This window comes from Pristiophorus japonicus, chromosome 16 (genome assembly GCF_044704955.1).
Source record: "Pristiophorus japonicus isolate sPriJap1 chromosome 16, sPriJap1.hap1, whole genome shotgun sequence".
In the NCBI taxonomy this organism is placed as follows: Eukaryota; Metazoa; Chordata; class Chondrichthyes; family Pristiophoridae; genus Pristiophorus; species Pristiophorus japonicus.
Window position 1 is genome coordinate 86,671,238 of NC_091992.1, and position 27,998 is coordinate 86,699,235.

General features: G+C 44.6%; 1 protein-coding gene and 2 pseudogenes across 3 annotated transcripts; 2 read left to right on the top strand and 1 right to left on the bottom strand.

Moving 5' to 3' along the window:
* Window positions 1–17: 17 nt before the first annotated feature.
* On the top strand, window positions 18–27,992 carry pts (6-pyruvoyltetrahydropterin synthase). 3 transcript variants are annotated; one of them, XM_070857528.1, is made up of 7 exons: window positions 18–334; window positions 438–619; window positions 6,288–6,367; window positions 13,287–13,309; window positions 23,957–24,013; window positions 24,237–24,307; window positions 27,850–27,992. In XM_070857528.1, exons 2-7 carry the CDS (start codon window positions 546–548, stop codon window positions 27,971–27,973), a joined length of 429 nt encoding a protein of 142 aa, XP_070713629.1. In that variant the 5' UTR covers window positions 18–334; window positions 438–545; the 3' UTR covers window positions 27,974–27,992. The 3 variants fall into 3 exon arrangements, with proteins under 3 accessions (XP_070713629.1, XP_070713630.1, XP_070713628.1); XM_070857529.1 differs by having other exon boundaries at window positions 18–131; XM_070857527.1 differs by having other exon boundaries at window positions 18–619.
* Window positions 4,744–4,978, bottom strand: LOC139227248 (U2 spliceosomal RNA; annotated as a pseudogene).
* Window positions 9,459–9,659, top strand: LOC139227331 (U2 spliceosomal RNA; annotated as a pseudogene).
* Window positions 27,993–27,998: the final 6 nt, after the last annotated feature.

Below are 27,998 nucleotides of genomic sequence, written 5' to 3' on the forward strand. Positions count from 1 at the left end.
CACGTGTGATTTATTATAGTGATAAGCATACGTATCAAACCGTAATACAGTTTTCACGTTGCAGTGGCTGTGCAGAGAATGAGCTTCGGGGTGTGAATTATTTTGTTGAATTGCAAGCTGCAGATAATGCAGTAAGTCTCGATCTCCAGCAATCACTTAAGACATTTCCCAGTCTGGTGCTGCAGATACCGCTGCAAACAGCAGAAGGCGTCCTACACCGCACAGAGTTGATTTTTTTTTTGCAAACTTGAAAAGCTTTGAGCAACCACAAGCTCGCTTGGACCTGCCCCTGCTTTTGCTTTGGCACTCGCACCACATGTTGAATTTTCCCCAAGTAATTGTTTTTTTAAAATCTTTTCGAAACTTGTCGATTCTTTCCATTCCCACACCCTCCTTGCCAAAAACAAATATATAAGCAACACACTGCTTTGTGACAGGTTGTTGGTTTGAAGAGCGGAGAAGGATTGGACTGCCTGGTGGAGAGTGCCTGGCGTTGAAACCCCGCACGCCGAGGCTGCTTTGAAGCGCAGGTTGCAGCGGCGCCGATGGAGGGGCAAGCGAAGAGGGTGGTGCAGATTACGCGGGTGGAGACTTTCAACGCCGCTCACCGCCTGCACAGGTAAGTGACAGTAGCGTCGCCAAGCAGCGTCTCCGCAGCTGGGTCAGTATCCAGGGGGGGCAGCACAGAGGGGAGGCAGATGGGTGAAGAATATCGACGGGCGGGCTATAACTGAACGCTGCATTATAACAAAAGCAAAATACTCCGGATGCTGGAATTTGAAATGACAATTTTTAACCTGCTGAGTATTTCCAGCATCTGAGATTGCAGCATCCGCGGAAACTCTCTCTCCATAGCTACTGCTGGGATTTGCAGCATTTTCTCTTTCTGTTCCCGATGCTGATGTTCCGATGCGTGGGTTTATAGGATTTGTAGTTTTCTCATCGCTCCCTCCGCGATGTGGCGCGACGGGAAGGATTGGAACAAGGGACTACAAACCCCAGAACTGTCCCTGTGCGGGCCTGCTGAGCAGACATGGTGCTAGTGCGTGGCTGATTTTAGCGTCGTTTTGGAATCTAACCTTAAATTTAACCCCCGCCACCGCGGTCGCAATTGAAAGTGAACCAGGTCAGACCGAAGGTCAGTGCCTGGCCGGGGCTGATTCTGTAACTTCTGACCCCAGACCGGCAGCCACAGCACATCCCCAGCCAATTGTAGCTTACCCTGGACAGTAGGGGCAGGGAGCTTACTCTGTCCTGTGGTGCAAGGGATACTCAATGTCTTGGGACAGCTCATACTCCCATTTACTTTCAATATTTTCTTCGCTTTCCCGAAAGGCACCGATTCGCACAGTTCAATCCTTTAATGAGTACACAAGCTAAAATACTGCTGGAAATCTGAAATAAAAAACAGGAAATGCTAGAAACACTTAGCAGGCCAGACAGCACCCGTGGAATGAGAAACAACGTTTCAGATCGATGACCCTTTGTCAGAACTGGAAACATTTAGAGATGGAACAGGTTTTTAAGAAAGTGTCTTCTTACTTAAAGGGGCAGGGGGAGGGGAGGAATGAACAAAAGGGAAGGTGAGTGATCGGATGGGAGGCAGGAGAGATTAGAAGACAAAAGGGATGATGGTGCGAGGCAAAAGGAGATGGTAATGGGACACGTTATTCTTGTTGATATGTGTGCGCACTAGGTCCATGCAGCAGAGCTTGGTCTTCAGTCATCCTGGTTAACCCTTGCCACTGAATAAAGGCCTAGCTCTGTCAAGCCCGTGTGATGGTTGATAGGCGTCGGTCACCACACGTTAAAAAAATCCACGCACAGGCATCTTCCACCCTTAGAGTTCAGGTCTGGAATATTGGGTCCTCCATTGAAACATCCCTTTTGGTGTGGAAGCAAGTCATCCTCGTTAGAGGGACCGCCAGTGATGCAGATGAGTACAGCTTTAAATGTATACATGTGACAGAGAGTGACTTGGGAGGTGTAAATAAGGTGTGACAGCATGTAGGAGTTGAATTTACACAGTTTATGTCAATCCCTTGTTGGACATTCACATGTTTTCCAGCGGGGGTTAGTGGACAACAATTGGGAAATGGGACCTTGACTGAGATGCACTCACTGACCCAAGAGGGTACAATGTTCTCCTCATCTAAACTCTATTGTGTGTACATTGAACTCCTGCGTGCTGCTGCGCCTTATTTACACTGCCAAGTCACTCTCTGGCACATTTCTACATTTAAACCTACACGAGTGAATTGCTCAACAACAGCTTGCATTTATATTGCACCTTTAACATGGTAAAAACATAGAAACATAGAAAATATGTGCAGGAGTAGGCCATTCGGCCCTTCGAGCCTGCACCACCATTCAATAAGATCATGGCTGATCATTCACCTCAGTACCCCTTTCCTGCTTTCTCTCCATACCCCTTAATCCCTTTAGCCATAAGGGTCATATCTAACTCCCTCTTGAATATATCTAACTAACTGGCATCAACAACTCTCTGCGGTAGGGAATTCCATAGGTTAACAACTCTCTGAGTGAAGAAGTTTCTCCTCATCTTGGTCCTAAATGGCTTACCCTTTATCCTTAGACTGTAACCCCTGGTTCTGGACTTCCCCAACATCAGGAACCTTCTTCCTGCATCTAACCTGTCCAGTCCCGTCAGAATTTTATGTTTCTATGAGATCTCCTTATTCTTCTAAACTCCAGTGAATACAGGCCCAGTCGATCCAGTCTCTTCTCATATGTCAGTCCAGCCATCCCGGGAATCAGTCTGGTGAACCTTCGCTGCACCCTCAATAGCAAGAACGTCCTTCCTCAGATTAGGAGACCAAAACTGAACACACTATTCCAGGTGAGGCCTCATCAAGGCCTTACTACAACTGCAGTAAGACCTCCCTTCTCCTATACTCAAATCCCCAAGCTATGAAGGCCAACATGCCATTTGCCGCCTTTACCGCCTGTTGTACCTGCATGCCAACTTTCAATGACTGATGTACCATGACACCCAGGTCTCGTCCCAAGGTGTTTCACAAGAGTGTTAGCAGACACAACTTTGACACCGAGCCACACAAGGAGGTATTAGAACAGGTAGGTAGGTTTTAAGGGGTGACTTGAAAGAGAGGTAGAGGCGGAGAGGTTTAGGGAGGGAATTCATTGCTTGGAGCCTAGACAGCTGAAGGCATGGCCGCCAATGGAGGGGCAAAGGAAGTTGGGGTTGCCAAGAGGCTAGAATTGGAGAGTTCTCCGAGGTTTGGATGGCTGGAGGAGGTTACTGAAATAGGGAAGGGCGAGGCTGTGGAGGCATTAAGAACATAAGAAATAGGAGTAGGCCATACGGCCCCTCGAGCCTGCTCCGCCATTCAATAAGATTTAAACAAATGTATTGTGCACAGAATGTCAGAGGATATATTGGCCCGGATTCTGCTCATTAGCACTCACCGTTATTAAAGAGTAAATCGGACAGCAACTTCCAGCGTCCACACATGCGCTGTTAAACGCAGAAATCCGGAAGCTGCTGTCTGAGTTTCCCTACTCCTCCACACGCTTCGCTATAACTATCTCACCAAGACACTCAACATTGAAATATATGTAACAGCATGAAGTTGGAGTACATCCGTAGACTCATAGAATCATAGAAATTTTCAGCACGCAAAGAGGAAATTTTGGTCTCTCTGTCCGTGCCGGCCGACAAAGAGTTATCCAGCCTAATCCCACTTTCCGGCTCTTGGTTTGTAGCATTGTAGGTTATAGCACTTCAAGTGCATATCCAAGTACTTTTTAAATGTGGTGAGGGTTTCTGCCTCTACCACCCTCTGGGTGAAGAATTTTTCCCTCAAATCTTCTCTAAACTTCCTACCAATTACTTTAAATCTATGTCTCCTGTTGTTGACCCCTCTGCTAAGGGAAATAGGTCCTTCCTATCTACTCTACCTAGACCCCTCATAATTTTATAAACCTCAATCAGGTCTCCCCTCAGCCTCTTCTATTCCAAAGAAAACAAATCCAGCATATCCAATCTATCCTCATAGCCAAAATTCTCCGGTCCAGGCAACCTCCTCGTAAATTTCCTCTGTACCCTCTCTAGTGCAATCACATCTTTCCTGTAATGTGGTGACCAGAACTGCATGCAGTACTCTAGCTGTGGCCTAACTAGTGTTTTAAAAATTCGAGCATAAACTCCTTTTTTTTTTATTCGTTGCCAATCTTTCCAATTCTTTGTCAAATCACAAACGCCAGAGGTCACCTTGCACACATCAAGGATCACTCTGCGCCAATGCTGTTAGCCAAAAGGCCTAAAGCCACTGCACCGTTCCTGGAAGTACTGCAATACCAGGTTCGTGCCATGGAGGTGGATGGGTTAGGCCCCCCACACACCTCCGTGGAGGTGGATGGGTCAAGTTACCCGAGCATAAACTCCTTTTTTTTTTAAATTCGTAGCCAATCTTTCCAATTCTTTGTCAAATCACAAACGCCAGAGGTCACCTTGCACACATCAAGGATCACTCTGCGCCAATGCTGTTAGCCAAAAGGCCGAGAGCCACTGCACCGTTCCTGGAAGTACTGCAATACCAGGTTCATGCCATGGAAGTAGATGGGTCAGGCCCCATAAACTCCTTTTTTTTTATAAATTCGTAGCCAATCGTTTCCAATTCTTTGTCAAATCACAAACGCCAGAGGTCACCTTGCACCTGTCAAGGATCACTCTGCGCCAATGCTCTTAGCCAAAAGGCCTAGAGCCACTGCACCGTTCCTGGAAGTACTGCAATACCAGGTTCGTGCCATGGAGGTGGATGGGTCAGGTCCCCCACACACCTCCGTGGAGGTGGATGGGTCAACCCTCCCCACCCACCTCCTGTTTCCAAAAATGCAAGCATATACCTTCCTGACCAGGGAGAAACCACCATGAGGTCATGGTGGCTGGTCAGAAACGGTACTACACTTGATCTTAGCCAAAAGGCCGAGGCCCCATAAACTCCTTGCTCTTGTATTCTATGCCTCAGCTAAAAAAGGCAAGCATTCCATATGCCTTCTTAACCACCTTATCTACCTGGCAAGCTACCTTCAGGGATCTGTGGACTTGCACTCCAAGGCCCCTTTGTTCCTCTACACTTCTCAATGTCCTACCATTTAATGTGTATTCCCTTGCCTTGTTAGCCCTCACCAAATGCATTACCTCACACTTCTCCGGATTGAATTCCATTTGCCACTGTTCTGCCCACCTGACCAGTTCATTGATAGCTTCTTGCAGTCTACAGCTTTCTTCTTCATTATCAACCATACAGCTGATTTTAGTATCTGCAAACATCTTAATCATACCCCCTACATTCACATCTAAATCATTGATATATACCACAAAAAGCAAGTATTGAGCCCTGCGTGATAGATAGTCACTAAATACGCCAGAAATGGTTAGGGTTTGTCCTTTGAGTTGTGAGTACATTTTTAACGGTCTGATAAGTCTTAATTACTGCCAAATGACCTCTCTGGCATTGAAAAATTTACTTTTAAAAGCATGAGTATCACTCCTTTAGATTTTAATGATTGTTGGGAATTTTAAAAAAATAATTAAAAACCATTTACTTTTTCTTTCTATCTCTTTTTTATCTTCTCTTTTAATCCTATCTTTCTTTCCCTCTCTTTATTTCACATTCTGAACCTGATTTGACATTGAATTAAATATTCTAACTTACACTTCCTGGTTCAGGCTCTGCTTCCCACGTTAACGATTCTTTAATCTGATTGGTTAAGGAGATTGACGGAAGCTTGCCCTGTTCAAACAGGTCTCAGATCTCCTGTAGAGGGCACCACGCCATTTCAGATTTCTAATGACCACAAGTCCCAGTGCAAAAGCTCACAGAAAGTCTGTGGGCAAGTGTAAGTGTAATGAACAGCCGCTGCTGATTACAAAATCTGGGCCATTGTTTTATATCAAAGTGGGACATTGTAAAATGCAAAAGCCAAATGCTTCCCAGCCAGTGAAATGCTTATAAAATGTAATCACTGTTGCAAATAAGGAAATGTGATTATAAATCCCTAATGTCTTTTTTTGTGAAATGTTTTATATCCCTTGATACCCATGTTAGGCTGATATAATACCAGCATCTGATATCAGACACAGGAAGGGGAAAACTGCAGGAAAATTGGCACATATTTGAGATAGGAAGATGCATAATACACCAGTCGAGTCCGCATCTTGTTACAGAAAACCAATGTGTACACCATGACATTTAGAATATTTGCTTTGAAAATGTGATTACTATTTGGGACTTGCTTTCCAGTAACTGCTTGAGTGATGAAGAAAACAAGAGAATTTTTGGAAAATGCAACAACCCGAATGGCCATGGGCATAACTACAAAGGTCAGTAATGGACATATCACTTGTTGGCAGAAAGGTGTGAAATTCATAACTGACTGAACTCTGCTACAGCAGTGAAACCATTATCCCGAACTCCTTACAGTGAACGTCCTTATTGTACCCTGGAGTCCTCTGCTGCTTCATATCAAATGGCTCCAAAGCCAGATAAACTCCATTCCTGATGTTTAGCGTAACTAGTTTGGTTGCTGTGGTGTTAACTGAAAACCTGATTTGGGCGCTCATTTTTTTTGTGTGGCCCACATTCATGATGCCCCACATTCAGCAACAGCCTGGCATAGTCATACTCACAGAATCATACCTTTCAGCCAATGTCCCAGACTCCTCCATCACGATCTCTGGGTATGTCCTGTCCCACTGACATGACAGACCCACCAGAGTTGGGGGGCAGAGTGGTAGACAGTCGGGAGGGAGTGGCCCTGGAAGTCCTCACGGCATCAGGTCAAACATGGGCTGGGAAACTTCCTGCTGATCACCACCTACTGCCCTCCCTTAGCTGATGAATCAATACTCGTTCATGTTGAACACTACTTGGAAGAAGCACTGAGGGTAGTGAGGGCACAGCAAGTACTTTGGATAGGGGACTTCAATATCCATCACCAAGAGTGGCTCGGTAGCACCACTACTGATAGAGCTGGCTGAGTCCTGAAGGACATAGCTGCCAGACTGGGCCTGCAGCAGGTGGTGAGAGAAACAGCACAAGGGAAAAACCTACTTGACCTTGTCCTCACCAATCAACCTGTCGCAGATGCATCTGTCCATGACAACATTGGTAGCAATGAACACTGCACAGTCCTTATGGAGATGAATTCTCATCTTCACACTGAGTACACCCTTCATCGTGTTGTGTGGCATGACCAAGGTGCTAAATGTGATCAATTTGGAACAGATCGAAACTGGGCATCCATGAGACGCTGTGGGCCATCAGTAGCAGCAGAATTGTATTTCACCACAATCTGTAACCTCATGGCCCTGCATATATCGCTCACCCTACCATTATCAAGCCAGGCGGTGAACCCTGGATCAATGAGAAGTGTAGGAGCATGCCAGGAGCAGTACCAGGCGTACCTAAAAATGAGGTGCCAACTTGGGGAAGCTGCAACACAGGACTACATGCATGCTAAAAAACAGAAGAAGCATGCTATCCCAGAACCAACAGATCAGATCAAAGCTCTGCAGTCCTGCCACATCCAGTCGTGAATGGTGGTGAAGCATTAAACAACTGACAGGAGGAGGAAGCTCCAAGAACAAAGCTATCTTCAATGATGGTGGAGCGTAACACGTGAGTGCAAAAGACAAGGCTGAAGCATTTGCAACCGTCTTCAGCTAGAAGTGCTGAGTGGATGATGCATCTCGGCCTCCTCCTGAGGTCCCCTCCATCACCGAAGCCCATCTTCAGCCAATTCGATTCACTTCACGTGATATCATAAAATGGCTGAGCGCACTGGATCCAGCAACATCATGGCTATCATGCTGAAGACTTGTGGTCCAGAACTAGCCAGGCGTCTAGCCAAGCTGTTACAATACAACTACAACACTGGCAACTACCCGACAAAGTGGAAAACTGCCCAGGTATGTCCTATCCATAATAAGCAGGACAAATCCAATCTGGCCAATTATCGCCCCATCAATTATCGCCCCACCTACTCTCAAGCATCAGCAAAGTGATGGAAGGTGTCGTCGACGGTGCTATCTAGCAGCACTTACTCACCAATAACCTGCTCACCGATGCTCAGTTTGGGTTCCGTGAGGACCACTCGGCTCCAGACCTCATTACAGCCTTGGTCCAAACATGGACAAAAGAGCTGAATTCCAGAGGTGTGGTGAGAGTGACTGCCCTTGACATCAAGGCAGCATTTGACCAAGTGTGGCCTCAAAGAGCCCAAGTAAAACTGAAGTCAATGGGAATTCAAGGGACAATTCTCCACCAGCTGGTGTCATACCTAACACAAAGGAAGGTGGTTGTTGGAGGTCAATCATTTCAACCCCTAGGGCATCACTGCAGGACTACTTCAGGGTAGTGTCCTAGGCCCAACCATCTTCAGCAGCTTCATCAATGATCTTCCCTCTATCATCATCAGATCAGAAGTGGGGATGTTCGCTGATGACTGTACAGTGTTCAGTTCCATTTGTAAATCCTCAGATAATGAAGCAGTATATGCCCACATGCAGCAAGACCTGGGCAACATTCGGACTTGAGCTGATAAGTGGAAAGTAACATTCATGCCACACAAGGGCGAGGCAATGACTATCTCCAACAAGAGAGCATCTAACCACCGCCCCTTGACATTCAATGGCATTACCATCGCTCAGTCCCCCAACATCAACATCCTGGGGTTCACCATTGACCAGAAACTTAACTGGGCCAGCCACATAAATACTGTGACAACAAGAGCAGGTTAGAGGCTGGGTATTCTGTGGCGAGTGTCCCAAATCCTGATTTCCCAAAGCCTTTCCACTATCTACAGGGCACATGTCAGAAATGTGAAGGAATACTCTCCACTTGCCTGGATGAGTGCAGCTCCAACAAAATTCAAGAAACTCGACACCATCCAGGACAAAGCAGCCCGCTTGATTGGCACACCATCCATCATGTTAAACATTCACTCCCTCCACCACCGGCGCACAGTGGCTGCAGCAACTTGCCAAGGCTTCTTCCACAGCACCTCCCAAACCCACGACCTTTACCATCTAGAACGACAAGGGCAGCACCACCACCTCCAAGTCACACACCATTCTAACTTGAAAATATATTACCATTCCTTCATTGTCACTGGATCAAAATCCTGGAGCTCCCTCCTTAACAGCACGATAGGAGTACCTTGAAATAGGAGGTGGGTGGGGTGGATTGACCCATCCACCTCCACGGAGGTGTGTGGGGGGCCTGACCCATCCACCTCCATGGCACGAACCTGGTATTGCAGTACTTCCAGGAACGGTGCAATGGCTCTCGGCCTTTTGGCTAAGAGCATTGGTGCAGAGTGATCCTTGATGTGTGCAAGGTGACCTCTGGCGTTTGTGATTTGACAAAGAATTGGAAAGATTGGCAACGAAAAATAAATAAATAAATAAATAAATAAAGACTCGGCCTTTTGGCTAAGATCATGCGTAACTGACCTGACAGGGGAGTAACCATGACCCCAACGTGGTTCTCCCTGGATCAGGAAGGTGGTTCTCCTATGCTTTTTGGAAATAGGAGGTGGGTGGGGTTGCTGACCCATCCACCTCCATGGCACGAACCTGGTATTGCAGTACTTCCAGGAACGGTGCTTGGGCTCTAGGCCTTTTGGCTAAGAGCATTAGCGCAGGGTGATCCTTGATGTGTGCAAGGTGACCTCTGGCGTTTGTGATCTGACAAAGAATTGGAAAGATTGTCTACGAAAAATTAAAAAAAAAAAATTATAAAAGTAAATAAAAAATAAAAATAAATAAAAATAAAGACTGCAGCGAGGTGGGTGGGGTGGCTTGACCCATCCACCTCCACGGAGGTGTGTGGGGTGGCTTGACCCATCCACCTCCATGGCACGAACCTGGTATTGCAGTACTTCCAGGAACGGTGCAGTGGCTCTCGGCCTTTTGGCTAAGAGCATTGGCGCAGAGTGATCCTTGATGTGTGCAAGGTGACCTCTGGTGTTTGTAATCTGACAAGATGATCTGACAAAGAATTAGAAAGATTGGCAACGAAAAAAATAAATAAATAAAGACTGCAGCGGTTCAAGAAAACGGGTCACCACCACTTTCTCAAGGACGATTGGGGATGGGCAATAAACGCTGGCCATGCCAGCGACACCCACAGCCCAGGAACAAATTAAAATAAACTCCAAATGTGCTGAGTTGATGGGTAGGGTAGGGGGTGGGGACAAGAAAGAAAAATAGCTGTGAAACCAGAGATTTAAATATTGGGTCTATAGTTTTAAAAGAGCCCCTTCATTTGGTCCTTGGATGTTGGGATATTTTTTCACCCTCCTCTCACTGGGATGAGGAAACGGTACTGATTCCCATCAATAGTGAAACCCCACAGCTCGAAATGCCCTTAAGTGAAGGCACAGGGACAGATGGTGCATAAAGACTGAAAAATGAACTTGCAATTATATAAGAACAACTTGCATTTATATAGCACCTTTAATGCAGTAAAATATCCTTCACACGAGCCTAATCAGACAAAAATTGACACTGAGCCAAAGAAGGCGACATTAGGACAGGAAAGAGGTAGGTTTTAAGAAGCACCTTAAAGGAAGAGAGAGAAGTGGAAAGGTTTAGGGAGGGAGTTCCAAGCTTAGGGCCTAAACGACTCAAGGCACGGCCATCAATGGTGAGGTGAAGGAAGTGTGGGATGCACAAGAGACCAAAATACCATCTTTCACATCCTCAGAACATCCCAAAGCACGTCAGAGCCAATCAATTAACTTTGAAGTGCACTCTTTGAATGTAGACAAACATGGCTACCAATTTGCACACATCAAGTACCACAAATAGCAGCGAGATCAATGACAAGTTAATTGGCTTTGGTTTTGCTGGTTGAGGGAGGAATGTTGGCCAGTATACTCGGAGAAGTTGCTGCTCTACTTTGAAAAAGTGCTGTGGGAGATCTTTTATGTCCATCTGGACAAGCAGTTTTAATGCCTCATTCATGTCTCATTTAATGTCTTAGCCAGAAGGTGGCATCTCTGACAATACAGCGTCAATGTGTCAGTCTAGATAACTTGCCTGGAATTGGACTTCAATCCACACCTGATTCAGGCAAGAGTGCCACCACTGAAGTCAACTGACATTTAGCATTTTAAGTTTCCATAGCCAGTTCTAGCACTCTTATTTGTTTCAGAGAGCTACTGTACAGAATATATACAAAGAATACCCAATGAGCACAAGTGTTTTATTTACCAATTGACTATGACATGCACTGGGAGAATATTGACGTCGTATCAGCAATTTCTGATGCGGCAAGTTCCATTCTCAGCTGTGTCATCAGGGTAGACACAGAGCAAACATTAAGCACTTCTCAAGAAAATGAAATGACACACAGGCTCCTGTCATACATATGCGATATGTGTTCGCACTAGCTCCGTGCAGCAGAGCAGGTCTCCAGTCATCTTGGTTAATCCTTGCCACCGGACCAAGACCTAGCTCTGTCAAGCCTGTGTGGTGGCTGGTGTGCAATGGCCACCCCATGTTAAAAAAAATCCACACACAGGCATCTTCCACCCTTCAACATGTAGTTCGGGACCTGGAATATTAGGTCCTTCATTGAAACACCTGTGAACTCATTTCTTTTTGACGTGGAAGCAAGTCATCCTCATTTCGATGATGATGATGATTATTGACTGCTACAGAACAGCACTGGCACAGGCTTCAGAGTAGGTCATCTTGCCACCCCCTCCCCAGAGGGACAGAGCGTGTTTGTTGCCAATGGGAAGTGGAAACCAACAACAAGGAAAATTGCTCTTATTGTTTACTTCTACTGTTTAGGTATATCCAAACCATGAGCCCCTGAGCCCTGGCACCCCCCAGCCCTTGAAGCATCAGCAACTCCATTCAATGTGTGCTTCCAGCTCATTGATTTAACCCGTTTTGAATTTTTTGTTTCTGGAGCTTTGGAAAAGGTTGTTCATGTGCTGTTGCCTCATTAGTGGATGAATCCTAACTGAAATCTCAGCACCCTTTAGTCTCAGCAGCTTTTTATTTGTGATGTGAATGTGGCTAGATCTTGATGTGTCACCTTGGAGGCCTTGGTACTTGAAAAAAAAAGTAAGACTTGCATTTTTATAGCGCCTTTCACGACCACCAGATGTCCCAAAGCACTTTACAGCCAATTAAGTACTTTTTGAAGTTTAGTCACTGTTGTAATGTAGGAAACGCGGCAGCCAATTTGTGTACAGCCAGCTCCCACAAACAGCAATGAGATAATGACCAGATAATCTATTTTAGTGATGTTGCTTGAGAGATAAATATTGGCCAAGGTATAAATCCCCTGCTCTATGAAATAGTGCCATCTGATCTTTTGTGTCCACCTTGAGAGCAGATGGGGCCTCGGTTTAACGTCTCATCTGAAAGACGGCACGTCTGACAAAGCAGCGCTCCCTCAGCACTGCGCTGGAGTGTCCGCCTAGATTTTTGTGCTCAGGTCTCTGGAATCGGAATTAAAGCCACAGCCTTCTGACTCAGGCGAGAGTGCTACCTACGGAGCCACCGCTGACCTACAAGGGCTAAAAACTAGGCACCCTTGCACTAATTGTGTACAGGACGATGATTTCATGCTTTTAAATTGCCCACTGGAATATGGGTTATAACAATAGTTAGACTGTTCTTCCCTTTATTTTCCATCTCTGGTTTAAGGGAAATCTTGTTCCAGTTGGCAGGGTTAAATACTGGAGGTGTGGGGATGGACAATTATTTTGTAGTGCTGCTTAACAACATTTGGGGATCAGGAAGTATTTATGTGGAACTGGGTCTCGGTGAGGGGGGGGGGGGCGGGGGCGGGGGGTGGCATTGAATGAGTAGAGTCTGTGATTTGAGTAGTTTGGATAAAATCTGAGGAAGATGAGTTCTGATAGGGTGTGTGAGCTTTTTTTGTTCCCATGCTATCTTTAGGCTCTGATGTGATTAGAAATTTGACCTGAAAGAACTCTTGTGGAGAACACACATACCACCTGTTTTGGGGAATCCCATCAGTACATGAATGGGTTCTGGCAGTGGACCATGTGGAACTTAATTCTACCTCATTCTCCTGGTGTATTGGTTATACCTGTAAGTAAGAAAACTGCATTTATAAAACCTGAAAGTACAGCACACTCCACAAAATAGACTTTGCTTGTCTGATTAATGTGAGTGGTTTTCAGGTTTCATCATCTGAACAATAACAATTTTTTGTGCGATAGTTCTAACCTGGTGTGTTTGTCTTTTTCAGTGGAGGTTACAGTGCGTGGAGAGGTGAGTGAGAATTTGGATTCTTGTTGGCAACTGTCAATATGGCGCAAGAAATGTTTCAATCTGCTTGAGTCATAAGAACATAAGAAATAGGAGCAGGAATAGGCCATTTGGCCCCTTGAGCCTGCTTCGCTATTCAATAAGATCATATATTTCATGTACAAAGACTCCCAGATTCCTCAGTACTGCAGCATTTTGTAATCTCTCTCCATTTAAATAATAATTTGCTTTTTATTTTTACTTTCAAAGAGGATAACCTCACATTTCACATCATACTCCATCTGCCAAATTTTTGCTCACTCAACTTAGCCTGTCTATATCCCTTTGCAGATTCTTTGTGTCCTCCTCACAACTTGCTTTCCCACCTATCTTTGTATCATCAGCAAATTTGGCTACATTACACTCAGTCCCTTCATCCAAGTCATTAATGTAGATTGTAAATAGTTGATGCCCCAGCACTGATCCCTGTGGTACCCCACTAGTTACAGTTTGCCAAACTGAAAATGACATAGAAACATAGAAAATAGGTGCAGGAGTAGGCCATTCAGCCCTTCGAGACTGCACCACCATTCAATAAGACCATGGCTAATCATTCACCTCAGTATCCCTTTCCTGCTTTCTCTCCATACACCTTGATCCCTTTAGCCATACATAAGAACATAAGAATTGGGAACAGGAGTAGACCATCTAGCCCCTCGAGCCTGCTCCGCTATTCAACAAGATCATGCCTGATCTGGCCGTGGGCTCAGCTCCATTTACCCGCCCGCTCCCCGTAACCCTTAATTCCCTTATTGGTTAAAAATCTATCTATCTGTGATTTGAATACATTCAATGAGCTAGCCTCAACTGCTTCCTTGGGCAGAGAATTCCACAGATTCACAACACTCGGAGAAGAAATTTCTTTTCAACTCGGTTTTAAATTGGCGCTCCCGTATTTTGAGGCTGTGCCCCCTAGTTCTAGTCTCCCCGACCAGTGGAAACAACCTCTCTGCCTCTATCTTGTCTATCCCTTTCATTATTTTAAATGTTTCTATAAGATCACCCCTCATCCTTCTGAACTCCCAACGAATAAAGACCCAGTCTACTCAATCTACCATCATCAACCCCCTCTCATCTCCGGAATCAGCCAAGTGAATCGTCTCTGTACCCCCTCCAAAGCTAGTATATTCTTCCTTAATTAAGGTGACCAAAACTGCACACAGTACTCTAGGTGCGGCCTCACCAATACCCTATGCAGTTGCAGCAGGACCTCCCTGCTTTTGTACTCCATCCCTCTCGCAATGAAGGCCAACATTCCATTCGCCTTCCTGATTACCTGCTGCACCTGCAAACTAACCTTTTGGGATTCATGCACAAGGACATCGAGGAGGCTCAAGCACGTGGGGAGATCCCGTCCGAACTGACCCCCGTCCGGACGGAATTCCTCATCGGCGCCAAACCCCGGAACCTCCCTCGGGGGCCGGCGCCTCACAACTTGAGCCGCCTCGGGGAAATCCCCTCCGTGCCTTTCAGTTCCGCGCGGAGGGGTTTCCTGTACGGGCTGCTCCTGCACACCCTCAACTTTGCCATCCTCGCCGGCCGTCCGGACACGCCATGGCGTACCATCTTGCCGTCCGGAGGAGGCGGGGGTCCCCGATGGAGGGCACTCTACGCAGGGGTCCTCCCACTATTCATCGGGGACTTGGCCTGGAGGGTGGTGCACGGAGCAGTGCCGTGCAACAAATTTTTAAGCCGGTTCACAGACTCCAAGGCCGCCTGCAATTTCTGCGGTCTGGAGGAGTCCGTGTTCCATGTTTTTATTGAGTGCACGAGGTTGCAGCCCCTGTTCCATTATTTGAAGGGGCTGCTCCTGAAATTCTGGCTGCACTTCAGTCCCACTCTCCTGATCTTTGGGCACCCTGTGCGGAGGGGAGCGGGTAGGTCCGAAGGCCTCCTCGTAGGACTGCTCCTGGGCACGGCCAAGGGTGCCATCAGCCGGTCCAGGCAGCGGGCGGTCGAGGGGGTCGTTCAACCTGACTGCCTGCCTCTCTTCCGCTCTTACATCCGGTCCAGGGTGTCCTTGGAGATGGAGCACGCGGTGTCCACCGGTACGCTCGTGGCCTTCCGCGAGAGGTGGGCACCGGAGGGACTGGAGTGCATCATCACGCCCGGCAACCAAATTTTAATTTGATTTTACGTTTTTAAGTTTAATTTGTTTTAATTGCCGGTGCTTTTAGTGTCCCCCTTCCCTTTTATAGGGGGCACTGGGGAAAATTGTGATTTTAGTGCCCAAAAAAAAAAACCAAAAAAAGAAAAACACTAAAAAAAAACAAAAAAAAGGGGGGGAAAAAAAAAGGGCCTTGTAAATGTCTGCTGTGTCATCCAGGGCGGGTGGCACGGTTTAATGTTTCTTTATTTTACAGATAAACTCAAAAGAGTTTCATGCACAAGGACCCCCAGGTCCCTCTGCACCGCAGCATGTTGTAATTTCTCCCCATTCAAATAATAATCCCTTTTACTGTTTTTTTTTTCCAAGGTGGATGACCTCACATTTTCCGACATTGTATTCCATCTGCCAAACCTTAGCCCATTCGCTTAACCTATCTAAATCTCTTTGCAGCCTCTCTGTGTCCTCTACACAACCCGCTTTCCCACTAATCTTTGTGTCATCTGCAAATTTTGTTACATTACACTCTGTCCCCTCTTCCAGGTCATCTATGTATATTGTAAACAGTTGTGGTCCCAGCACCGATCCTTGTGGCACACCACTAACCACCGATTTCCAACCCGAAAAGGACCCATTTTTCCGACTCTCTGCTTTCTGTTAGCCAGCCAATTCTCTATTCATGCTAATACATTTCCTCTGACTCCGTGTACCTTTATCTTCTGCAGCAACCTTTTGTGTGGCACCTTATCGAATGCCTTTTGGAAATCTAAATACACCACATCCATCAGTACACCTCTATCCACCATGCTTGTTATATCCTCAAAGAATTCCAGTAAATTAGTTAAACATGATTTCCCCTTCATGAATCCATGTTGCGTCTGCTTGATTGCACTATTCCTATCTAGATGTCCCACTATTTCTTCCTTAATGATAGCTTCAAGCATTTTCCCCACTACAGATGTTAAACTAACCGGCCTATAGTTACCTGCCTTTTGTCTGCCCCCTTTTTTAAACAGAGGCATTACATTAGCTGCTTTCCAATCTGCTGGTACCTCCCCAGAGTTCAGAGAATTTTGGTAGATTATAACGAATGCATCTGTTATAACTTCCGCCATCTCTTTTAATATTCTGTATTAAAATAAGGGCCATATCTGACTCCCCTTTGAATATATCTAATGAACTGGCATCAACAACTCTCTGCGGTAGAGAATTCCACAGGTTAACAACTCTTTGAGTGAAGAAGTTTCTCCTCATCTCGGTCCTAAATGGCTTATCCCTTATCCTTAGACTGTGGCCCCTGGTTCTGGACTTCCCCAACATCGGGAACATTCTACCTGCATCTAACATGTCCAGTTTTGTCAGAATTTTATATGTTTCTTTGAGATCCCCTCTCATCCTTCTAAACTCCAGTGAATACAAGCCCAGTCGATCCAGTCTCTCCTCATATGTCAGTCCTGCCATCCCGGGAATCAGTCTAGTGAACTTTCGCTGCACTCCCTCAATAGCAAGAACGTCCTTCCTCAGATTAGGAGAACACAATTGAACACAATATTCCAGGTGAGGCCTCACCAAGGACCTGTACAACTGCAGTAAGACCTCCCTGCTCCTATACTCAAATCACTAGCTATGAAGGCCAACATGCCATTTGCCTTATTCACCGCCTGCTGTACCTGCATGCCAACTTTCAATGACTGATGTACCATGACACCCAGGTCTCGCTGCACCTCCCCTTCTCCTAACCTGTCACCATTCAGATAATATTCTGCCTTCCTGTTTTTGCCACCAAAGTAGATAACCTCACATTTATCCACATTATATTGCTTCTGCCATGCATTTGCCCACTCGCCTAACCTGTCAAAGTCACCCTGCAGCCTCTTGGCATCCTCCTCACAGCTCACACCTCCACCCAGCTTAGTGTCATCTGCAAACTTGGAGATATTACACTCAATTCCTTCATCTAAATCATTGATGTATATTGTAAATAGCTGGGGTCCCAGCACTGAACCCCTCCCCCTGGCGTGGACTCTTGAACCAAGTGCCCCAGCCCCACCCCTCCGTCAGAAGTTTCATTTTCCACCCCACTAGTCACTGCCTGCCATTCTGAAAAGGACCTGTTTATCCCGACACTCTGCTTCCTGTCTCCCAACCAGTTATCTATCCACGTCAATACATTACCCCCAATACCATGTGCTTTAGTTTTGCACACCAATCTCTTGTGTGGGACCTTGTCAAATGCCTTTTGAAAGTCCAAATACACCACATCCACTGGTTCTCCCTTGTCCACTCCACTAGTTACATCCTCAAAAAATTCTAGTAGATTTGTCAAGCATAGTTTCCCTTTCATAAACCCATGCTGACTTGGACCGATCCTGTCACTGCTTTCCAAATGCACTGCTATTTCATCTTTAATAATTGATTCCAACATTTTTGCCACTATCGATGTCAGGCTAACCGGTCTATAAATCCCCGTTTTCTCTCCCCCTCCTTTTTAAAAAGTGGTGTTACATTATCTACCCTCCAGTCCATAGGAACTAATCCAGAGTCAATAGACTGTTGGAAAATGATCACCAATGCATCCACTATTTCTAGGGCCACTTCCTTAAGTACTCTGGGATGCAGACTATCAGGCCATGGGGATTTATCGGCCTTCAATCCCATCAATTTCCCTAACACAATTTCATGACATAAGAATTGTAAGGGGTGGTTTTCAGGGGGTCAGCTTTCCCTTCTGACCTTATATGAGCGGTTCCGAATCGCTCCCACACCCTTGGTTCTAGACACTGGAATTATGAAGGGACTGTGACAGACTTGGACAGACAATTGATTTCAAGGTAGGAAGCAGGTATGGCTTTATTGTGTTTAAAAAGAAGTAAAAGGCACACCTTTAATAACACACACAGAATATTAATACCAATACACACTGAGGGCTACAACACATTGAATAAAATGTCAAATTACAGCCTGTGGGGAAAAGAATACAGCTTAAACTCTAAATGGGGTAAAGAGGAGAATGCAGATACATTTACACAAGTTATCCCAGCCTCCCCCTTCCCAATTCCCCTAACTAACTAAGTTATAGCTCTGGGGAGGTTCAGGGGCTATGCTCACCAATCCCCTTTTGACAGTTCCAACTCCGGGGTTCGCCTTAGTTGTCCCTGGGGTTTGCCTTAGTTGTCCACGTTCTGTAGTCTGTACCCCTTGGTAGCGTAGGACCAGCTTGTAGAGTGGAAAAATCTTCGGTTTTTCTTCGGTTTTATCGGGTTGGTTCCGGTTGACTGTTTGGTCGCGATGGTCAGAAACTTTCCGATAGTCGTTTTGAAAGCCTGTTTGCTGTCGTGGTGCTGTCCTTCTGGGTTTGAGAGATTCCTTTCGCCAATGTTTCGGGGTCCCACTTTTTCGAGGCTTCTGCAACGAGACTGCTAACTTAATAGTGTCTCTAGAAGCACACCTAACTGCCAGAACAGGCTTCAATTATACTAAAACAGGCTTCCTTATCTTCCATGAAATCTAGCTCCGCTCTTTGTTTCGATTTTGCAGCCCAGCTAACTGAAACTTGATTAAGTGGTTTTAATCTGGCGTTAATAGGCTTTTCGAAGTTGGTGAGCTCTCGTCTATTGTGCTAGTCTGGCCTGAGCCAGATATTTCTATGCCTGTTGAAAAGGTGTTGGAATATGTATGTGACATTGGAGTCCTTTGGGTGGGGTGATGCTGTTTCTTCCTTGGTAGATTGTTTGAATGCTAATGTTTTCTAGGGGCAAGTTTTCGAGAGTAAACAGTTTCCAGACAATTTGATTAGCTCCAATGTTCAAACTGGCCCTTTAGAGATGGACCCCACCCCTTTTCTTGCCGACCCAACATTCATCTTTTAAAAATCCCAAATTTGATTTAAAGTTCGTAGTTTCTTCCATGTGCACTTTAGGATTTCAGACTTTCTGGTAGATAGTTCCAAATTAAATTCCCTTTCCTATGAGTCCAAACACTGGGGGGGGGGGGCTGTCTCCATGAATGCATCCCCTTTTATCCCCTGCAGGCTCGTCTCCCCCTTTAAAACTCATTTTTGTCCCGAAGATTTTCCTTCCATTTTAAAAGTCCAGAAAAGGATTATTCTCCTCTGCAGGGGAAAGGTACAAGGAATCTTTGCAAAATATTGGTAAATTCTACAGGATTTCCTTCAGTTCCTCCTCCCCACTAGACCCTCGATCCCCTAGTATTTCCGGAAGGTTATTTGTGTCTTCCTTCGTGAAGACCGAACCAAAGTATTTGTTCAATTGGTCTGCCATTTCTTTGTTCCCCATTATAAATTCACCTGATTCTGACTGCAAGGGACCTACATTTGTCTTCACTAATCTTTTTCTCTTCACATATCTATAGAAGCTTTTGCAGTCAGTTTTTATGTTCCCAGCAAGCTCTCATACTCTCTTTTCCCCCTCCTAATTAAACCCTTTGTCCTCCTCTGCTGAATTCTAAATTTCTCCCAGTCCTCAGGTTTGCTGCTTTTTCTGGCCAATTTATATGCCTCTTCCTTGGATTTAACACTATCCCTAATTTCCCTTGTTAGCCACGGTTGAGCCACCTCTCCCATTTTATTTTTACTCCAGTCAGGGATGTACAATTGTTGAAGTTCATCCATGTGATCTTTAAACGTCAACCCTTTAAGTATCATTCGGCAGTGTATTCTAGCCAATTCACATCTCATATCATCGAAGTTACCTTTCCTTTAAGTTCAGTACCCTAGTCTCTGAATTAACTGTGTCACTCTCCATCTTAATAAAGAATTCTACCATATTCTTCCCCAAGGGGCCTCCCACAACAAGATTGCTAATTAGTCCTTTCTCATTACACATCACTCAGTCTAGGATGGCCAGCCCTCTCGTTAATTTCTTGACATATTGGTCTGGAAAACCATCCCTAATACACTCCAGGAGATCCTCCTCCACCGTATTGCTACCAGTTTGGTTAGCCCAATCAATATGTAGATTAAAGTCGTCCATGATAACTGCTGTACCTTTATTGCACGTATCCCTAATTTTTTGTTTAATGCTGTCCCCAACCTCACTACTACTGTTTGGTGGTCTGTACACAACTCCTACTAGCGTTTTCTGCCCCTTGGTATTCCGCATCTCTACCCATACAGATTCCCCATTTATCTCGACTCTTTTTTCTGTCAGTTAGCCAATCCTCTATCCATGCTAATATATTACCCCCAACCCCGTGAGCTCTTATCTTGTAAAGTAACCTTTTACATGGCACCTTATCGAATGCCTTATGGAAATCCAAATACAGGCAACTCTAGATTATCCGTGGCCCTCTGCGATCGGGCTATTCCGGGTAAACGATTTTGCTGCGAGGGCGAGTACAATAGAGTACATTTTCTATCAGTCTTGCTTGCTTCCTGCAATCTTTTTTATTTCTTACTTCTTTTCTGCACAATTAACATGTTATGACTGGTGTTATCAACTTGTATAGGTGTGTATCGCTGTAAATGCATTTTCTGAAAAAGTGAGACCATTATCGGTCGGTGGAGAAAGAGCACAGACAAGCCGGACGGTGCCAGCATGCAGGGACCCCACCCGAGCCATGCATGTTTATTTAGCAACGCAACAGAAACAGCAACGGCCCCATTCCTTTCCCGTCGACTACTATTAAGAAATCTTCCTTTAACAATATAATGCGTTTCATTTAAACTTTTGGCGAAAGTGCAAACGGGATCGGTTCTGGCGTCCGAAAATCAGGAGAGATGTGTAACAGCCATTCGACCATGCATTGTCCGACTTGCACTCAGGCCAAGCGTTAAAATATCCCCGATTTAAGCACACGGTTTCAGATGTGCAGAGATGAGATAAACACAACTCGATAAAATTCAACTTGGGGAGGGGGGTGGCATTGGAGGGTGGTCAATAAAACGGGCAGTATCAGACTTCATTGGAAAGACAAATCCAGCTGAGTCGGGCGTGTGCCGTTGCAGTGGGTTCTCTGTTAGATCCGTGTACAGATAATCGAGAGTTGTCTGTATACTGCATCTACAAGTTCCCTTTTATTCACCCTGCTCGTTACATCCTTAAACGCCTCCAACCAATTTGTCAAACCTGATTTCCCTTTCATAAAACCATGCTGACTCTGCTTAACTATATTATGGTTTTCTAAATGTCCTGCTACTACTTCCTTAATAATGGACTCCAGCATTTTCCCAGTGACAGATGTTAGGCTAACTGGCCTATAGTTTCCTGCTTTCTCTCTCCCTCCTTTCTTAAATACAGGCGTTACATTTGCAGTTTTTCAATCCGCTGGGACCCCTCCAGAATCCAGGGATTTTTGGTAGATTACCATCAATGCATCCACTGTCTCTGCAACCACTTCTTTTAAAATCCTAGGATGCAGGCCATCAGGTCCAGGGGACTTGTCCACCTTTAGTCCCATTATTTTATCTAGTATTTTTTCTCTCGTGAAAATGATTGTTTTAAGTTTCCCTCTCCCTAGAGCCCCTTAATTATCTACTATTGGGATGCTTTTTGTGTCTTCTACTGTGAAGACCGATACAAAATATTTGTTCAAATCTCTGCCCTTTCTCTGTTTCCCATTATTAATTCCCCAGTCTCATCCTCTAAGGGACCAACGTTTACTTTAGCTACTCTTTTCCTTTTTATGTACTTGTAGAAGCTCTATCTATCTTGTTTTATATGTTTTGCTACATTACTCTCATCATGTATCTTCTCTTTATTATTTTTTTAGTCGTCCTTTGCTGGTTTCTAAAAATTCTCCAATCCTCTGACCTGCCACTATTCTTAGAAACATTGTATGCCTTTGTTTTCAATTTGATACCATCCTTTATCTCCTTAGTTAGCCACGGATGGTTCATCCTTCTCTGAGTCTTTCTTTCTCACTGGAATATATCTCTGCTGAGAGTTATGAAATATCACCTTAAATGTGTGCCACTGCTTATTACCCTTTAATCTATTTTCCCAGTCCACTTTAGCCAACTCTGCCTTCATACCTTTGTAATTGCCTTTATTTAAGTTTAGGACACTAGTTTGTGACCCAACTTTCTCAACCTCAAACTGAATTTGAAATTCTGCCATGCTATGATCACTCTTCCCTAGATGATCCTTTACTATGAGATCAGTAATTAATCCTGTCTCTTTACACATTACCAGATCTAAAATAGTCAGCTCCCTGGTTGGTTCCTCATCGTATTGTTCTAAAAAAAACTATCCTGAATACACTCTATGAACTCTTCCTCAATGCTACCTTGGCCAATTTGATTTGTCCAATCAATATGAAGATTAAAATTGCCCATGATTATTGCCGTACCTTTCTTACAAGCCTCCATTATTTCTTGATTTATACTCTGTCCTACAGTGCAGCTACTGTTTGGGGGCCTATAGACTACTCCCACCAGTGACTTCTTTCCCTTTATTATTTTTTATCTCCACCCAAACTGATTCTACATCTAGATCTTCTGAGCCAGTATCATTTCTTACTACTACAGTGATCTTATCCTTTATTAACACAGCTACCCCACTTCCTTTTTCTTTCTGTCTATCCCTCGGAAATGTCAAATACCCCTGGATATTCAGTTCCAAGCCTTGGTCACCTTGCAAACATGTCTCTGTAATGGCTATCAGATCATACCCATCTATTTCTATTTGTGTCGTCAACTCATCTATCTTGTTACGAATGCTGCATGCATTCAGATAAAGACAGGTCACAACCTGTCATGAGCACAATAACTTGCACCAAATACATTGCCAAGGGTTTAGAGGAAAATGACAAAAGTGGGGACTACCCAACTTTTTTTTTATCCTTCGGCACAAACATACACCAGGGATTGACTCAGTCACATCAAAGCCTTTGCTTGCTTAGCTTTAAATTAGGACAACACTTAGCCTCTGAAAGAGGTCAATTTTCAGCTAATATAAAGCCACTTGTTTAAGGTGGTCCCAGCTGCAAAATGAGCACTTGGGCAGAGTGGAAGAAGAAGGAGGCTAGAGAAAAGGTTTTAAAAGGTAATAATGTATAGAAAAGATCATTAAGTTTGAATAGATAGGAAAAGATAACATTTAAATTGAAGGGAGAGAATGAGGAAATTGTGATTAAAAAATTAAGTGCTTCAACTGAATTATTTCAATTTGTCGTTTAAAATCATTCCAGTAATAAAGCTGTTTATTACTTTAATACCATTTGTTTTAATGTCAGTGTGAACTGCAAAATGGCCGACCCAAGGAGATGGTTATTTCCTGCCACCTGCTAGCAGTGTGAGGGTTAAGTTCCAGAAACATTTTTTTCACTTTGATGGAACTAAATTCATTAAAATGGAATATTCCCCTTTTGAAACGTCCCTCTATTGTCAATTGGTAATGTAAAAACAAATAATAATATAATTGCGAGAACTATCCACTTGAAGGCAATCAAAGTAGAATGAAAGTGGTTCCATCCGGTCTTTCTGCAGCTCAGCTGAGTGGTGAATCTAACTTCATTTCTGATCCACCATTTCATGTCTGTTTTAGGTCAGTTCACGCACTGGGATGGTGATCAACCTCACAGAACTCAAGGAGCACCTGCAGGTGATGACTAAATTAAAGAATTCTATTTAGACGATTAAATTAAAGAATACAGATGGATGATTCGGGATGGGGTGGAAATTGTAAAGGTTATCAAATGGCCCTGATATGACTGCTGAGTATCTGATCCATAACCCTTTAGGTCGTTAAAGAATGGTCTGTTATTTTTAATCCAACGCTGTAATAGATATTGACTGCAGGTCCCTGTCTAATCTTTCGTCAACAGGAAGCTATTGTGAAACCACTTGACCACAAGAACCTGGACAAAGATGTTCCACACTTTGCGAATCTTGTTAGGTAGGTATATCACCTGTTCTTGCATTGAGAATCCTAAAGCCTTTAACTTTATGCATGTATATGAAAAGCAGGTGGTGATGAGGAACAATTTGGGGGCTTGTCAAGGTGGTGGATGCTAATGCCAGCGAATAGACTATGTTCCTGATTCTGGTACTCCATGTCCGCATCAAATACTGCAGTTATACTGTTTTATAGTCTCAAATCCATGCAGTGTGAAGTGCCATTGGTAGACCCAGTTATACTGAGGTCCATGACAAAGGAGTTCTGTTTGTATCTGCTTGGATTCATTTATAGACCTCTGCTCTCTCGGCAGTTCATTTATAATGTTAAGAGTGTGGGGTGCAGTATCTCTTAGCATTAAAACCATTGAAAAGTACATTTCTGAAGTGGTTCACTTCTACAATGCATGATACACCAGACTGGATTTATAGCACACACCCTAAACTCTAGCTGCTACGAAATAGTCCCATGGAGGTGGTCCCATACTAATCCACATTAGTGCGCATGGGAGTCAGATTGAGATTTCCCTCCTGCGGCATACTGAGCCATGTTGCTGCACATCTGAGGATATTCTGAATTCATATAAAAGTAACACCAAAATATTCCCAGGACAGGTCCAACATGGGATCGATGCAGCAGTTTCTGTTGACCGAAGTGTCAGTAAAGTCATCCCATCATAGGCAGTCCCTCGGAATCAAGGAAGACTTGCTTCCACTCAATATGAGTCCTTAGATGACTGAACAGTCCAATACAAAAACCACGATCCCTGACACAGGTGGGACAGATAGTCGCTGAGGGAAAGGATGGGTGGGACAAGTTTGCCGCACGCTCTTTCCGCTGCCTGCGCTTGATTTCTGCATGCTCTCGCCGATGACTCGAGGTGCTCTGCGCTCTCCTGGATGCACTTCCTCCACTTAGGGCGGTATTTGGCCAGGGACTCCCAGATGTCAGTGGGGATGTTGCACTTTATCAAGGAGGCTTGGAGGGTGTCATTGTAACGCTTCCTCTGCCCTACTTTGGCTCGTTTGCCGTGAAGGAGTTCCGAGTAGACCGCTTGCTTTGGGAATCTCGTGTCTGGCATGCGGACAATGTGGCCTGCCCGGGGTAGCTGATCAAGTGTGGTCAGTGCTTCAATGCTGGGGATGTTGGTCTGGTTGAGGACGCTAACATTGGTGCATCTGTCCTCCCAGGGGATTTGTAGGATCTTGCGTCAGTAAAGTCATCCCTCGGAATCGAGTAAAGTGCCTCTTACTACGCTGACACTGATTTCTCTTTTGGTTTGGGTGGGGATGACTGTTGGCCAGGATACCAGGAGAACTCTCTTCTTCAAATAGCACTAAGGGGACCTTTTATGTTTATCTAAATAGGCAGTTGAACCCCCAATTTAAAATCTCATCTAAAAGATGGCACCTCCAACAATGCAGCGCTCCCTCAGTACTGCATTGAAATGTCAGTCTAGATAATGTACTTGGTTCTTGGAGTGGAGCTTGAGAACACACAATCTTCTGACTAGAGCTGAAAACACTAGCACTAAACCAAGTAAATTGGTGGAGCACCATCATCATAAGGGCTATAAAGAAAAAAAGAAAGACTTGCATTTATATAGCACCTTTCATGACCAGCAGACGTCTTGAAGTGCTTTACAGCCAAGCAAGCTCCCACAAACAGCAATGTGATAATGACTAGATAGTCTGTTTTTGTTATGTTGATTGAGGGATAAATATTAGCCAGGACACCGGGGATAACTCCCCTGCTCTTCTTCGAAGTAGAGCCATGGGATCTTTTACATCTACTTGAGAGAGCAGACAGGGCCTCGGTTTAATATCTCATCCGAAAGACGGCACGTCCGAACACTGCAGCACTCCCGCAGCACTCCCTCAGCACTGCGCAGGAGTGTCAGCCGAGATTTAGGTGCTCAAATCCCTGGAGTGGGACTTGAACCCACAACATTCTGACTCCGAGGCGAGAGTGCTAGCCACTGAGCCACAGCTGATCTCAGTAATGGTTCAAGAAGGCCCATCATCACCTCCTTGGGGAAACTAGGGATTGCCCATCCCTACTTGCCCTCGAGATGGTGGTGGTGAGCCGCCAGCTTGAACCGCTGCAGTCCAGATCAGAGGGCAGTTATAAGTCAACCATATTGCTGTGGGTCTGGAGTCACATATAGACCAGACTGGATAAGGACAGCAGATTGCCTTCCCTAAAGGACATTAGTGAACCAGATGGGTTTTTACGGCAATCATGGTCCCCATTACTAATACGAGCTTTTTAAAAAAAATAATGTTTAATGTGAAAACTCTCAATGCCACATCAATATAATGGAATATTTCTCCTACTAACGTTCTTTATCTTAATGAGTAGTTAAATAGAGATTGCCTGGAATATTAGCAAATTTCATGACTCCATGTCAGGGTGAACCCAGATAATATATCGCTTTAGACCCACAAAAATTTAAAGTGAACAATCTAATGTACACACCCACACGCACATCAAATAATTCATACACAGATCAAAAGAAATGTCTTTGGGTATTAGTTAGCCAGTTTACTGACAACTGGTTGCACTTTAGCTTTAAGGAGATGAGAATAGAATCCAGAATAAAACTGGGTTAAAAATTATATTTTGAAAAAATAATCCTCTGATCAAACCTGGTAGAACAACAATTCTGCTTTCATCACAAATGATCAATCCATAACTTTGGGTTGGATTTAGCTGTAAATGCTTGATTTAAAGGGATATTGTAAATGCTCACCCTGCCGCCTGGTTTCTTGAAACCATTGATTAAACCTTTGCCATTTTTATTAAGGGTGGCCATAAGATGAGACCATAACTGATGGAGTGGCAGTTGTGAGTGACAGATGCCTAACCACATGTTTTTAGAAATGCGAGTTCATCCAAACTTATATTTCTACACCACATTTATTAGTTTTGTGTTTGAAATCAAGACATCCCTTGCCTCAGACTCTCTGAAGTCTTCTGCTGAGGTGGGGGTGGAGTTGATGGTGGGAGCAGATGGTGGTGTTTCAGGTCTTAACAATTTCTCCACACTCCATAGGGGAAACTAAGTAGACTTTAGGTTGTCCTTGTGTTTTACTTTCTCCTGGGTCTTGCGTTATGAGAAGAAGCCATGCTCATCTCAGTCTGACAAGGTCCTGTTGATCAGAATTCCTTATCGATGTGAAAAGTATCCTAGTTTTTGTTTTTGTCTTTTCTTGGGCAAACCTGTTTTCATGTTGTATCTGGGTATAATATAGATCTGGCAGCTTTAACGAGTCAGCACTAAGTGTTCAAAACCACTCTTATTTTAACTTAAGCTGCAAATTGATGCAATGTTACGGTGCATTTACACTGCAGGCTCAGTGTAGGTCCAAGTTGGTTTTGGGTTTGCACCAACCCGAAATTGGTGTAAATCAGGTATTCAGGCCCAAACTGAACCCACTTTACACCAATGCTGCAGCAGTGGTGTGGATGCACCCTTAAAGAGGGAGATACGTAGCAGAATGAGCAACTTGTGGAACTGATCCTCTTGTCTTTCTGATTAGCACGACTGAAAATGTAGCTATCTACATCTGGGACAACCTACAGACTCGTCTCCCACCAAATCTACTCTACGAAGTAAAGGTGTATGAAACGGATAAGAACATTGTTGTTTACCGTGGAGAATAAAAGATTTCTTTCGAGTTTTTGCAGT

What these genes read in the sequence shown, in the direction of transcription:
- pts (XM_070857527.1), top strand. Translation starts at nt 546, where the DNA reads ATGGAGGGGCAAGCGAAGAGGGTGGTGCAGATTACGCGGGTGGAGACT. An exon ending in CCATGGGCATAACTACAAAG is followed by an intron (nt 6,368 to 13,286) that starts GTCAGTAATGGA and finishes TGTCTTTTTCAG; the next exon opens with TGGAGGTTACAGTGCGTGGA. An exon ending in AGGTTACAGTGCGTGGAGAG is followed by an intron (nt 13,310 to 23,956) that starts GTGAGTGAGAAT and finishes TGTCTGTTTTAG; the next exon opens with GTCAGTTCACGCACTGGGAT.